Source organism: Mus pahari, chromosome 9 (genome assembly GCF_900095145.1).
Source record: "Mus pahari chromosome 9, PAHARI_EIJ_v1.1, whole genome shotgun sequence".
NCBI lineage: Eukaryota > Metazoa > Chordata > Mammalia > Rodentia > Muridae > Mus > Mus pahari.
The window spans coordinates 27,237,113-27,251,547 of record NC_034598.1 but is presented as its reverse complement, the minus strand read 5'-3'; the positions used below and the strand labels follow the sequence as shown (position 1 = coordinate 27,251,547).

The following is a 14,435-nucleotide window of genomic DNA, read 5'->3' as shown; positions in this document are numbered from 1 at the left end:
TTGACTATTCAAAATTATATCTTTTCCAATACTGATGTGTTCTTTGTCTTGGACTGGCAGAAATGGGATACAGGAGCTATTGACATAACTTTAGCACATGCTAGGTTTCTTTGGGCTGGGGCAGTAGCTGCGGCATGCTGGATGATTGGGATGCTCCCTGCTGGGTGGGTGGAGGAGACCCTAGACTGTAATTCACGGATAGGACTGAGACCTAGAACTCTTAAGACATCACCTGGCCCTACCCGCTAGCCTGGGCTCTGGAAGATGCCTGGACGGCTTCAGGATGTGCTAGAGAGGCCAGAATGTCAGGCCCAAGAAGCCTGGTGAGGGTTCCTTACACAGGCAGTACCCTGAGGCTGCCTCAGTTTCCCACCCTGATACTTCATTTCCCTCCACATTCCAGGGAGTATCCGAGGCAGGGCCAGAAAGAAAATCATGTTGCAATCCCCCTGGGGCTGTCTGTCTCTTACCAGCCCCTGTCCCCACCCACTACTGACCATTATCTGGGGCTGTTTGGATGACATCTCCCACTGCTTAGGAAGAGAGATGAGCTCCGGCAGGCTGGGGGTCCCCGAAACACCATCCCATCCCCACTAGGTTTGCAGAGGAAGGCCAGGAGGTCCACGTGCTGAGTGACCCGAGACCTTAGCACTCCACCAAGTCCAAGCTGTGGGCATCTATCTGCACTGGCTGATCCCACAGGAGTCCAAGCTGTGGGCATCTATCTGCACTGGCTAATCCCACAGGCCACAGTAGCCTCTCTTACCCTTGCCCTGCAGCTACACTGGGCATTAACCGAAGGGAAAACGATAGGATCTAAATGCTTCCCTCTTCCAAGATTCTGACCCAAAGCAAGAATGGAAGCAGACAACAGTGGTAGGCCATGTCCCACCGAGGCTACAGAAATGTCTATGTTCTTGTCAACTGTCTGCTCAGACAACTATCCCAAGAGCCTAAGCGTTCTCTGCCTTCTTGCAGGGAGAAGATGGCTTACCAGTCCAGGGCTGCTGGAACAAGGTAAGATTCCCAGAAGGCCATGCAGCTCGGGGTCAAAGGTGCTGCTCTTACTCAACAGTGCCGTAAAGTTGGCAGTTTCCCACCTGCTTTTCTGCAGATGAGACAGGAAGATGTGGGTGGGTCAAAAGAGTTGCTACCTCACCAGGGTTGGCTGATGGGCGGGGCGGGGCGGGGGCGGGGCATTAAACGGCTCACCGCACACACCTGCAGAACACTTAGAGACAAATTTTTGTTTTGTTTTGTTTTGTTTTTCCGAGTCAGGGTTTCTCTGTATAGCCCTGGCTATCCTGGAACTCACTTTGTAGACCGAGCTGGCCTCGAACTCAGAAATCCGCCTGCCTCTGCCTCCCATGTGCTGGGATTAACTTAGAGACATTCTAAGGAACTAGGTATACAGATCAATTAATAAGAGTGTTTGCTTAGCATGCACAAAGCCCTGGGTCTGATCCGCAGCGCTGCGTAAATCCTGCGTGGTGCTACGCGTACGTAATCTCAGCATCCACTCACCTAGGGGACGGGAGGTGTCCCGAGCACCAAGACATCAGCAGGTTTAAAATGCCCTTGTCATTTGCCATCATTAAAGCAGTCAGCCTAATACTATAGAGCCATCGGCCGGCCGCAGCTCCCAAGTCACAGGACCCCACCCCCTCCCCCCAGCCTAAGGGCTGAAGCCTACATTAGTCCTCGGCATGGTCCGAAACTGCATGGTGGGCAGCCGCGCATGTGTGCCATCTCCCTGCAGCTCCCCCCCCCCTTTGGCATCTTCTCAACCCCCACCACCACTGACCAAAGTTATCAGTATGTTCTCATTGTAGGGTTTAAGACCCCGCACTCACAAGACTTTGTACTTAGCCAGTCCAGCCCTGTGCCTCTAACTCTGAATTGCACAATGAGATAGCTCAGCACCCCGTGCCCCAACCCCCGAAATCTTGTTGATGTACAAATGTGGGGCGAGTAGGGAGACAAACAAGCCATCAGACCTAGACTGAGCACCTAGCTACCGAAAGTACTCACAAGCCAAAGAAAGGAAAAAAATTCAGCCTTGAAGGGGTCATGCCTCCCCCAAGAATCTGCACTCCCTTCAGCCATGATTCCATTAAATAAAACCCTCCCGTGTCCCCAATGAAAGATGCTCCTGGTAAGTAGGGCATGGAACATGTTGAGCTTAGCAAGGGAGCCACAGCTGCTGTCCAGAGCTACAGCTTGTTGGAGGCGCATCTAAAGAAGCCTAGGTCTGCTGGTTAACACCAGAAAAGACTGCTGGACAGATGTAGTGAATAGCGTGGTTTCCAAGACAGCGTAGAGAGACTGCCCCCTAGTGGCCACAGGAGGGAGTCGCTTCAAGGTGAAAGTGGGGTTTCCCTTCTGGGGGTGGGTGTGTCTTACAGTCCGAAGGAAGGTCTTCCCTCTAGTGAGTTTAAAGTTCCACACCTCCCTATCAGAGGTTCTGAGGAACCCAAGACAAATCCACCTCCTCTCCTCTAGGGGAGGCAGCATTCAGTGCGCCTGAAACTAACTATCCGTTGCTCTGGTTTTGTTTTGCAGTGACGCCTCTAACCTGGGACTGGCCTGTGTGTGTTTGTATATAGGATATTTATTTTTATACAGTTTTCACCTTTTGAAAATACCCGAACTATGATGCATCTTACAGATCATTAAAAGAGAAAGAAGAAAAGCCTGCAGATTTTGTACAGGAAATAACCCCTTTCCCTTTTTGTTTACAAGACCTTTTTTTTTTTTTTTTTTTTGTATAAATCTGTTTCTAATACACTTTCTGTCTGTGCGTCTGCTCCTAATGTTGCATGATATTTGTGCAAACTTACTAAATATCACAGCTTAATAAATTATTGTGTTCCAGTGCCAAAGGGGGCCCGGCCCACCAGCACAGAGGTGCTGTGAACTTACCTGTGAATTCACAAAAAAAAAAAAAAAAAAAAAAAGTGGAGGTCCGAAAAAGCAGAGGTCTGTGGTGTGTGCCAGACTACATGTGTCTGACAATATTTTAAATTTTAACTGACATTCATTATTATAAGAAAAAATAAAACGTGGCAATTCATGATCCTGGTTAATCTCTAAATTAAATCCATTCTGTCTTGTGCAAGCAGGAAATCTCAAAAGCAGGAACCCTCAGAAGTATGGAGCAACGCTGGGAAATGTTAAGTTCCAACAAAAGGATGGTGTTGACTTGTTTAGGACATTTTCCTTAAGTCATGGCCTAAACTCACTTGAGTACTAAGGGTTCAGCAATACCGAGGCCCCCAGGGGCTGCAAAGGGGACTTAATGCATTGCTTCAGGTTTGGGTAGGGCTTCTGCACGTTCTAGTCTCTTCCCCCCCCCTGACCCTCCCCGTTCCCCGCCGTACCCTCTGTACTGTTTCTGTTGCTGTGATAAAATACCATAGCTCAAAGCAGCTTAGAGTAGCAAAGGGTTGATTTGGGCTCACAGATCCAGAGGGGGAGAGTCCATCTTGTCAGGGAGTGACAGGAGCAGGAAGCTGTTCACATTTCATCCTTACACAGGGAACAGACAAGAGAACAGAAAGTGAGGCCAGGCTATAAAACCTCAGAGCCTGCTCCAGCGAGGGACGTCCCTCCCCATGGGTCCTATAGCCTCTCCAAACCTTGCCACCAACTGGAGGCGAAGGGTTCTGGCCTGTGGAGGACATGTCCCATTTAAACTTTCTTCTGAATTATCATCACTAGTAACAGCCACTTCAGAGCACACTGTTGGCTTCACAGACATCTGTGGGTCCAAGTACAGCTGGCTGAAGGAGGGCGCTTTGCCTCATGTGATATTCTATTCTTGCGAAGGAGAATCACCCCGCCATACACCCCCACTAGATCTCAGCCACATTCAACAAACCTCGAGTTGTTTTATTTTGTAGGAAATGGGGGGTGGCTAGAAAGATGGCTCAGTGACTTAATACACCCCAGCAGTGTGTAGAAATCTGCAACTCAGGTTCCAAGGGATCTGACACCTTTTCTGACCACCATGGGAACCAAGCATGTTTGTAGTCCCCATACATACATGCACATGTGTGCATACACATAAAGTAGATGAGTGTTTTTAAATTTCTTTTTACGAAGAAATGGGGTTGTTGGGCTTAAAGATGAATCCATCAGTAATGAGCCTGCTGCACAAGCCTGGGTACTGAGTTCAGCCCGTGCTTGTACCCATGGGTACCCATGTTAAAAAGCTAAGTGTTGGGGGGGTCCATGCTTGGATGTCCAATGCTCGGATGTAGATTCCCCAGCCTTGCTAGCCAGCCAACTAGCTTGGCCTAATCAGAAAGCCTCAGGCTGGGGAGAGTCCCTGACTCAAAAAACAAGGTGGATGGGACCTGAGGATCAGCGCCTGAGGTTGTCTGCTGGTGTGACACATGTGTCCATACACACAAATACACAAACATACACAGATGTATACAGACACATATATATACAAATACACATATACATGCACATATGTATATCAATATGCACATACATATATGTATACATTCATATACACAAATATACACATGCTGTACATTTATACATGCACATACATATATATACATGCACATGTGTATAAGACATATACATAAATTCATATATATATACATACATATATACAACATATATACATGCACATATGTACATACTTATACAGACATAAACAAATACAGAGACATATACATATACACACATGCATACATGTACACACATATATACACAAATACATACACACATAAATAGAGCTGTCAAGAGGCTGAAGCAAAAAATTTCAAAAATAGGGCCAACTTGGGCTGCATAGTAAAACCCTGTTTCAAAAAAAAAGGAGGGGGGGAAGAAACAATTACATTGTTTTCCAGTCACAGGGCCTGCACATAAAGGTCTCGGGAAACTGCTTCTTTTTTTTTCTTTTCTCCATTCTCATATCTGTGTGTAGTGTGTGTATATGTGCATGTCTGCATGTATGTGGGTACACGTGTGGGTGCCTGTGCACGTAGCAAGTGTGTGGGCATGTGGAGGCTCCGGGTGATGTCGGGAATCATTCTCGATCCCTCTTCCTTCATATTCAAAGGCAGAGAGAGTCTCTCCATAGAATCCAGAGCTTGCCAATATGGCTAGCTTCTGTAGCTGGGTTGCTCTAGGGGGGGCTCAGGTCTCTGCTTTGACTGTGGGAGCCTTTATGTGGGCTCTGGGGAGCTGAACTCAGATCCTCACACTTGCCTCCAGCTGGCCTGATGAGCCCTCAGGATGATGGTCCCATGACTCCACTCCAGCATCTTCCCCATCCCAGGGGCAGGGACTCCAGACACATTTTAATTTCACTATGGTTACACTCAGAAGCGAAATGTATCAAAGACTCCAGCTAGCAACATATTCGTCTTTCTCCAGCAGCCGCAAAATAGAATGTTCTATTTTTTAATGGAGGAAGGAACCCACATAGGCAATCCAAAGCCACATGGCCCATCTCAGGTTGTATGTTATTGAAACTGACCCTGTCCCTTACTAGAGGGTTACCCAGTTCCAGCACAAGCTTCACCACTTTCCAGTGAGGACCTAGGAACTCAGAATGCCACCGGGTACTCAAAAGGTCTGAGTGGAGTCACAACTAAGCGATGACATCATCAGAATAAGAGTGTACCCACATAGGAACACACCCCTCCCATTACCACTGATCAGAGCATTAGGGAGGCCTGAGGATCGAATCTGAGGGCAGCACAGGTTACAGTCTCTTGTCTCGAAAATAAAAGAATGAATATATATAATATATTTATCAATGTATTTTAATTAACTAAGAAATTTATTATATTAAATATTTTAATTTTATATTTTAATATTTAATGTTTTAATTAAATATTTAACTATAAATTTCTTAAACATATATAAAATTAATAAAACTATTTAATAAATTGATTTAATTAAAATTAAAATAATTTAATTAATAAAATAATTAATATAGTAATATATAAATGAACATATATAAATAAAATTTAAGTAAATATATAAATAAAGAAAATGGAGTTATATGTAAAAGGAGTGGCGTGGGTGGTGTAGCTGTGGTAGGATGCTTGTCTAGTGCCTGGGAGGCCCGGGGTTCAATCCCCAGCACCACATAAAGAATCAGAGAAAAACATGAGCAACAGTGGCTGGAAAGCAAAGAGCAGTGTCATCCCTGTTACTCACGCGGCGCCCCACGTGCCCTAGCTGTAGCGTCTTCTCCTTCCCAGCTTGTGGCATAAGCACACTGTCTTTCCACGTCATTGCGCCCCCTCCGGTGCCCCTCAGCCAGGAACCCCTGATCATTCCCAGGCCACTGAGCCGCACCTGAGCCCTGACCTCAGCCTGCTTCCTCACCGGAGCTTCTCTATTGGGATCTTGTTTTGTTTTGTTTTGTTGTTTTTGTTTTTCGAGACAGGGTTTCTCTGTATAGCCCTGGCTGTCCTGGAACTCACTTTGTAGACCAGGCTGGCCTCGAAGTCAGAAATTCACCTGCCTCTGCCTCCAGAGTGCTAGGATTAAAGGCGTGCGCCACCACACCCGGCTCTCTATTTGGATCTTAATTGTATGGAGTGCAGTGAAGGAAGAAGGTTCAAAGGACATTAAGCACCAGCCTTGACTCTGAGCAGATGGGCAGTCAGGAGAAGGGCACGTGTGGTTGCAGGGAGACTGGTGCTCTGCGGGAGCCATCAGAAAAAGGCGATTCTGCGCCTAGGGGTGTAGCTCAGTTGTACAGCGCCTGCCTGGTACATGCAACGCTCTGGTGTCTTAGTTACGGTTCTATTGCTTGAAGAGACACCATGACCAAGGCAACTCCTCTAAAGGAAACCATTTCTTTGGGGCTGACTTACCGTTTCAGAGGTTCAGTCCATTATCATCATGGCAGGAAGTGTGGCAGACGTGGTGCAGGAGGACCTGAGAGTTCTACATCTTCCTCTGAAGGCAGCCAGAAGGCAATCTGTCTTCCCACAGGCAGCCAGGAGAGACTCTCTCCTACACTGGGTGGAGCTTGAGCTAGGCCCTCAAAAACCCACCCCCACAGTGACGCACTTCCTCCAACAAAGCCACACCTACCCCAGCAAGGCCACGCCTCCTAATTAGTGCCACTTACCATGGGCTAATCATATTCAATCCACCACACCTGGGTTCCTCCCCTAGCACTGTCTAAACCCAATCCGGTAGGTGCACGACTGGAATCCTAGTGTTTGGGAGGATGGAGGAAGAAAAGGAGCTCAGAAATTCAGGGTCATCTTCAGCTACGTAGTGTGTTTGAGAACAGCCTGGACTACATGAGACCCTGTCCAAGGCAGTACCTGAGGCGCCCGCCCAGTGCCTTTGCTCTGTGCTCCCCCACAGTGGACATATTATCTTTTATCATCTGCATCAGCGGTTCTCAACCTTCCTAATTCTGCGACCCTTTAATACAGTTCCTTATGTTTTGGTGACCCGCAACCATAAGATTATTTAGTTGCTACTCCATAGGTAGTAACTGTTATAAATCACAATGTATATATGTGATATGCAGTCCACAAAAGGATCATGACCCACACGTTGAGAACCACTGATCTACGGTTGGCGCTGTACAGGAAGTTCCACAAAGACCCAATAATGACTCTCACCGTGACTGGTGACTTAAGCCAGAAGGGCTTCTGGTCCTTTTCTCTAACCCTCACTGCCCGGTCTTGGGTAGCTCTAGGCCATGCATGATATGTCCAAGTTTCAGATAAAGAAGTTAAGCTTGGGTGACTGCCAGTGGTTCTGTCATCTCTGACAGCCTGGAGCCCTCGGATTCCACTTCCAGGTTAGCCCCGGGGATGACTGCGGACACAGGGGCATCCAGTGTCTCCCCACTGCCTGGAGTCTTTTGGCTGCAAAAGCATCATGCATGGAGCTGGTTTTGTAAGCTTGAGGCATGCATGTGTTCATAACCCCGGGTAGGGACGGACCACCGGGGAAGGCACAGCCCCATTCTCCAGGTGTTAAAGATAGTCATCAAGGCATGAACACACGTGCTAAGTGCCCAGTGAGGGTCACATGCAACCAGGGCTCATGGGTCCTGGGGACAGAGGACACCAAGGGCCAGCATGGTCTGAGAAGAGGCTGAGGTTTTTAGCAGGATTTATAAAGAAGAAAGGGAGGAGCTAGAGGCTACCTGAAGGTAGACTCCGCCCCCACCCCCACCCCCCACTGCAGTTTATTTCTATGGCAGAATCTTCAAATGCGCTCAATGCCTCTTGGTTCTAAGTCAGGGAACACACATGTGGTTGCAGTCGAAGAGAGAGGCAGAGAAGGCCCATCCCAGGCTGTGAGGAGCTACGTGGGAGCTGGGCTGGGGAGATCTCTGGGCCATTTAAAAAAAAAAAAAAAAAAAATCCCAATGATCAGCAAGTCTCCTTCTCAAATATCCCCTTCTCTATGCCTTCTCAAGGGCCAGAGTCCTTGGCTAGTGGCCAAGAAGTGAAGGCGGCCCCGAGCCATGGGGGAAAGCGCCATGCCTTGGAGGAGGCCCAAGATGGAGGATCTGTCCCTGCACGGAGGTTATCTGCGGAGGCCTTCCTAGAGGCCGGCTTTGAGGAGCTGATCGGAGTGTGGTGTGACCGCAGGAGAGCAAGGCCCCCCTCCACACACAGGAGGTCGGCTAGACCACCTGGGGCCTCCAGAGCCCGCTCCCAGCAGAGGTTCCTGCTGCTCCCTGCAGCCAGGCCGGCTGGGGTGGCTCTGATTTCAAGGACACCCGGGATTCTCCTTTCCTGTAAGAACTTCTGGCGCCTTGAGCAACATGTCTACATGAGGGGCAGTTGGCAGCTTCCCGTCCCGACCCTGGGATCCCTCCCTAGGAGGCTGTGGTCTGAATCCTATCATCTTCCCCAGCTCCTTCAACTCCACGGGGCTCGTTATATGTCTTTTGGAGCTGCCGCCATTAAGCCAGTCACTTCCTCGGTTCTTTCAAATGTTACCAGAGACGAGAGTAACAAGGAGAGAACGTTGGCCTCAGGAAGGAAGCAGCAAGCGATTGCACTCATGAGCAATCAATGGGAAGCAATCGCGGCAGCTGCCTGGCCTGGCCCTCACACACAGAACATCTGTGGAACACGGTGCAATGCCCGAGCTGCTAATGAGCCAACACCAAAGGAGCAAGGCCACACTATGGATAGCGTTTCAAGATGGTCTGGAATAAAATCCATTCCTTTGGCAAAATTGTTAGAAGCAACGGACCACCTCCCATTGACCATCGTCTCCGGTTTCGCCACTGAGCGCTGTCCAATCCGCGATGCTTTCCAGTGAAGGAGGGCAGCCACGCTACTTATGCTATGACAACAGATGTGGGAGTCACACTGACAATAACCCAAAGGCTAAACTCAGCCTCCAGTCCTCGGCACACCTCTTACTCACAGCTGCTATCAGAAGTGCCGGGCCCCGGGTGTCCAGGCAGCAGGTGGACATTGAATAGGGGACAGAGGTCCCCTCACCTCTGACAGGGAGGTCAAGCTAGAATCTGCTCCCTAGGCATGGAGTATAGATCACTGGAAGGCCATTCAGGGGCAACAGCACTCAAACAGAAAAGATCCCATCTGGAATAAATTACCATCTCAAAGCTTGCCCCAAGAAAACCGCGATGGAGCCTCTGAGACACAGGGGAGTTTTAACTTCGAACCCGAAACAGCATCTTTCTTTGATGCTTTTGAACACATGTAGGGGGTCCCCCCCCATACTCATAATGTCTGAACTTGAGGGGTGTGCCGCTCCGATCTTCATGTGGCAGCTTCCTTCTTCCCCCTTTTTCGGGGGATCCATTTGCCCAGTAGGAACAGTGGCCCTTTTTTACACGACTAGGGCTACCGACAAACCGCATGGATCCGTCTTAGATTCCTTTTGGGGTCAAGGGCTCATGCGTGTAACTGGGTGTGGCAAAGGTTCCACGTAGTGGATCTAGACATGACATGGGGCTTAGTGGGTATGCTAGGATTGCCAAGGCCAGAATACCAGCTATCCAGCCCTCCCGCCATTCCCAGGGCATGGGAGAAGTGAATGCCTCCAATATCTCATTTGCAAATGGGCTTGAGGGTTAAGGATGGCTTGCGGGATCCTAGACATTTGTACATAGTTGGATCGTCTCCACCACCTGCCATCAGACCTGGCTCAGCATCAGCATCAGTGGAAGATACACACCGTCTTGGTCACCTTTTCTGCTGGGTCCCACGGCTCCTTGTGAGAAAGGCTGTGAAACCATTTTAAAGGAGACATTTTACTTGCATTCCATTCATTCCAAAGACTGTTTTTTGCGGAGGCGGTTGCTGAAGTAAGCGTCCTGAAACTCCTCCAGCCAATGAGAATGTGCCCCCGCCCTCCGGTAAGGTGCAGCCAATGAGAATTGCCCCTTGTAAGGTGTAGCCAATGAGAATTGTGCCTCGTAAGATACAGCCAATGAGAATGTCCCCCCCCCCTCTCTCTCTCCCCCTCCCTCTCTCTCCCCTGGCCACAGCTTGCTATCTAGGGGACATTGGCCAAGAGCCTTATAGTCTGAGTACCTACTTCAACATCTCACTTGCTACCTGTCTTCAAGTGACAAACGACTAGCTCTGGAAAAGCATATGGAAGATGGAAAGAGCTGTACAGAGGGGGTAGGGACGGGGGTGGGAAATACATATTCGTGTTTAGAAGGAAAAAACACAGCTTCCCTTTTGGAGACAAACTTGACTTAACTTGAATCTTCAAGGAAGGGTCATTAAATTTCCTGGTGAAACTGGACTCAAAAGAAGTTTTCCTCACGCGTGCAAAGAAGCATGAGGGAGGAGCCACTTGGATGCTAAGTAACCGGGCTATAGAAATAACAGGGCGGGTTCTAGATCGGATGGACTGGGCCCCTGTGAAGTTGCTTTCTACAACTAAATTCCATAAACGACCATAGGGTTCCTTTTCCTGAAAGAGAAAAGTAAACGACTTACAAAAATACCTCTTACTTTAAAATTCTAGTTACCCAGCTAAATAAGGTTTTCTCCTTCCCTGGCTACCCCAACACCACCCTCACCCACCCACCCCACCACACCACACCCCCACACCCCAGGCTGTTTCGTGGTCAGCTGCCCATCTGTGTCCTCCTTATACATCTGGGAACATTCTCCTTATGGCCACCCTGATGTCTTAAGCCTGAAAAAAATCATCACAGAGGGTCGGTAGGTCAGGTTCCATCCCCCATGTCTTGCACTGCAGTGCAATTAATAAGGGTTGCTTATATTTTCTAAACACCAGAAATTAATTTTCAGAATGGCGCCAAGCTGCCCAAGACGCTGTAGGTTGGACCCTGACAAAGACTAGTTATTTGTTATTTTTGTTTTTCTTGTGGAGCCGCCCACACTGCAGGTCTCTTATGTCAATGAAAAGGACATTTACTTGAATCCAGTTCCCTGGCACCTTCTGTGTGTCTGTCTGTGATGTCTGTGTTGACACCCAAGCAAAATAATCATTTTCATTTGTGCTTTGAATGGTTTTTCCTCTGATCCTCCGCTTTCACCCCCTAAACCACCCTTTGAGACCACTTGGTACTGAGTCCCCTGGAGTGAAACGTGGCACCTCTTCATCGATGGCATCCCAGAGCCTGCACAGCTGTCGCCTGCAGAGCTGTGTGGACACCCCAGCCCACCCCGAAGTGCTTTACCACAAAAAGAGCTCGCTTGCCAACACCCAGAACCCCCTCCTGGCTGACAGGTACCTGGAGCCCACCGTTGGCTTTGACATCCATGCAGAGTCCTGTGGCTTGCTTCTTGTTTGGAGGAAATGGAGAGTCGGAGAGCTGTGTTGTACCTTCCTGTGCTGTTCTGGGTCTTCACTAACTGATTTCAAAAACCCTCAGCAGTCCTGTCCCCGACATGACACCCTCCAAAGAAGATGGCCCCCCAGACCCTCAGTTCAGATGGTCCCATTGCCCTTGTTCTCTCTACCTCTGCCCCTGCTCCCATCAGCCCCTGGTGGTTTCTTGCCTCATCCTAGCACTCTGCAACCCCCCCTTTCATTTTCCAATTCTCTCCCCCACCCTCCACCCCCTCCCCTGCCCAGATCACTCGGTCCTATCTCCTGCCTCCATCCCCATCACTGTGGGCCTCAACCCCCATTCTCCTCCCCACTGCCCCACAGCTCTGCAAGGTTCCCCGAAGTTTGCTTTCTGTTGGGTCTCCATTCTAAGTCTGATCTGTTATGATTAGGGGAGAGGCACTCCACCTTGTCATTGTTTTGGCCTCGTGATTAAAAGCAGAGTGTGGAATCTTCCTGTAGGTTTTTAATTTAGTTGTCACAGAAACAGACTCCAGGTCTGTGACACTATCTCCATAAAGGAGGGTGGCCAACTTTAGAGCTTAAATGAAAAGGGAGCACCCGATGTAAGATTCAGGGACTTTTCTGTTGATTTTCTTCGTATTGGTCCTTGTATCTGCAAGGTTCGCTGTTCAGAACCTTGCAATCACCAGGGCCTTCAGATTTGAAGCCTAACTCTGCTCAGGCCCGTGCTGATGGCCGCCCGCTTGCCCACTAAAGCATGATGGAGGAGTGTGAACAAAGGCCGATTGAGTATCCCGAGAAAGCCTCACAGAAGGTTTCCAGATGTGTCTTTGTTTTTCTTTGGGAATGCACCTAGTTTCCCTCCGGTGTATGGGCTGCTGGGATCTGGGATCGCATCTCTAATAGAGAAGACCAAAGGATTAATGATTCTTTTACTTTAAAACCAGCTCTTTGGTTTACGACTTGGCCAAAAACAAACAAGCAAGCTCTGTGGCCATCGAGTCCCCCTACGAAGCATCCCCAGTGTTTCCCACGAGCCACCAGGATTCCGCAGAGTCCCTGGTTTCACCTCTATTAGTGCTCAGCGCGTGAGCGCTACAGTGAAAGAAAATTGTCTATCAAGGATTTGATGAAATTGTTGACACACTCATTTGTGCTTTCTGGGCCAAGGAGACGTGTTGCCATCGGTCCCTGTGGGTCTATCCATGGGTGATGTCTCTGGGAATATGGTTGGGTCGCGTGAGCCCTTGCCCAGAAGCAATACTGACCGCAAAAGCTGCTGGTTGGTAACTTAAGAGCCTACTGGCTTTTGTTAGCATCCCATGGCCCTGGGCTCAAACTCATCCTCATGATACTGAAACTGTGGGCCCTCCCGGGCTGAGGTCCTGTGCCTCTCTCTCACCGTGGCTATTCTCCACCAACTCGGGTCTACAAGCCTGCGTGAGTTGACTAGAGCTTGCCAGGCACAAAGTCGCCTCTGGCTACCACTGGAAAAAGACATTTTGTAATTCCATGTTTCTAAGGACTAGATTTCTAAGAAAGACGAGGCGCCCCGCCGCCTACTTCAGGGAGCTAGTGGAAACGCCATCCCACCAGGCAAACAGCAGCAAGAGAAAGCTGATGGTTTCCAATAGCCCCTCTGTAAACTGCACACGCACTCACGACCCGGCGCCCCGCCCCGGCGCTCCAGGGCGTCTTCCCAGCTGCTATTGAAGCTTTGGGTCGCTACCCAGCTTCTCCCTGGACCGTCCCCTTGAAACGTTCGTTCCCCCGTTTGGTGCATTTGGTACAGAAGTTTCGCTTCGTTGGTGTACCTGACTGTGAATTGACTTTCTGTTGCTTCTCCCGGACTTGGCGAGCTGGGATTTTGACTGTCTGTACCCAGTGTAAGTCTGTCACTCTGCTTACTGCCAGCTTCCCACCCGCCAGCACCTTTTCTCCTGTCTTGATGTTTTCAGTTCCGTTTCTTTCTCCTATTTTGTTTTATTCTGATCCTCTTCGGTGTGGTTTTATTATATTCTTCATTTTGATTTTTCCGCCCCTGCCTGTGCACTCTTTTCACTTTTCTTGTAATCCCCTGGGATACACAGAAAGTCTGTTCATTTTTGTGCTGACATGGGGGGAAAGCGCTCTGCTAATGGATGCTGACTTCTGGGCCCGGCCCTTTTCAAGACCTCAGAGGCTCCTCCCACTACCAGGAGGAGCTCTTTCAAAAACCTGGGCTCTCTGCTGGGTTTTCCCTTTCCCTTTCTGACTTGATTTCCAGTTATCAGTGGTTCAATTGGCCAGATCTGAATGTTCTGGGTCAGAGACAGGCATTTCCCTTTCTTCTGTTCAGTGAGTTTCAGGTTAAATGGCCAGAGAGGGAACCCCCCCCCCCAGGTGGCCAGGGTCAGCACTCCACAAGTGCAGGGGACACTGTGTCCCCAGCTAATACAAACCCTTGACTGTTTAAAATACCCCGCTCTTTCTCTATTGCCTGCCACACAGCAGGGCCTGATGGGTGGTCTCTCCCCAGCCCCCAGCTGTAGAAGTGCCGCAGGGGTCTAAGGCCTTCCCAGAGAACAGAGGCGTGCGTCTCCTCCAACCCTGTTCCAACCCTCAGTTTTACAAAGTACAGGAATCAAAGTTCAGTGAGACTGGAATGTTCCAAATGGAAA

At 49.1% G+C, this 14,435-nt stretch overlaps 1 protein-coding gene across 1 annotated transcript in view; it reads left to right on the top strand.

Annotated features, from left to right (window-relative positions):
• The window catches only part of Col13a1 (collagen type XIII alpha 1 chain), a 139,975-nt gene extending 137,018 nt beyond the window's left edge, over positions 1–2,957 (top strand). Inside the window, exons 39-40 of the mRNA XM_029542607.1 lie at positions 979–1,017; positions 2,563–2,957. Coding sequence (XP_029398467.1) covers positions 979–1,017; positions 2,563–2,565 — 42 coding nt within the window. The 3' untranslated portion in view covers positions 2,566–2,957. The remainder of the gene's footprint in view (positions 1–978; positions 1,018–2,562) is intronic.
• The last annotated feature ends 11,478 nt before the right edge of the window (positions 2,958–14,435 follow it).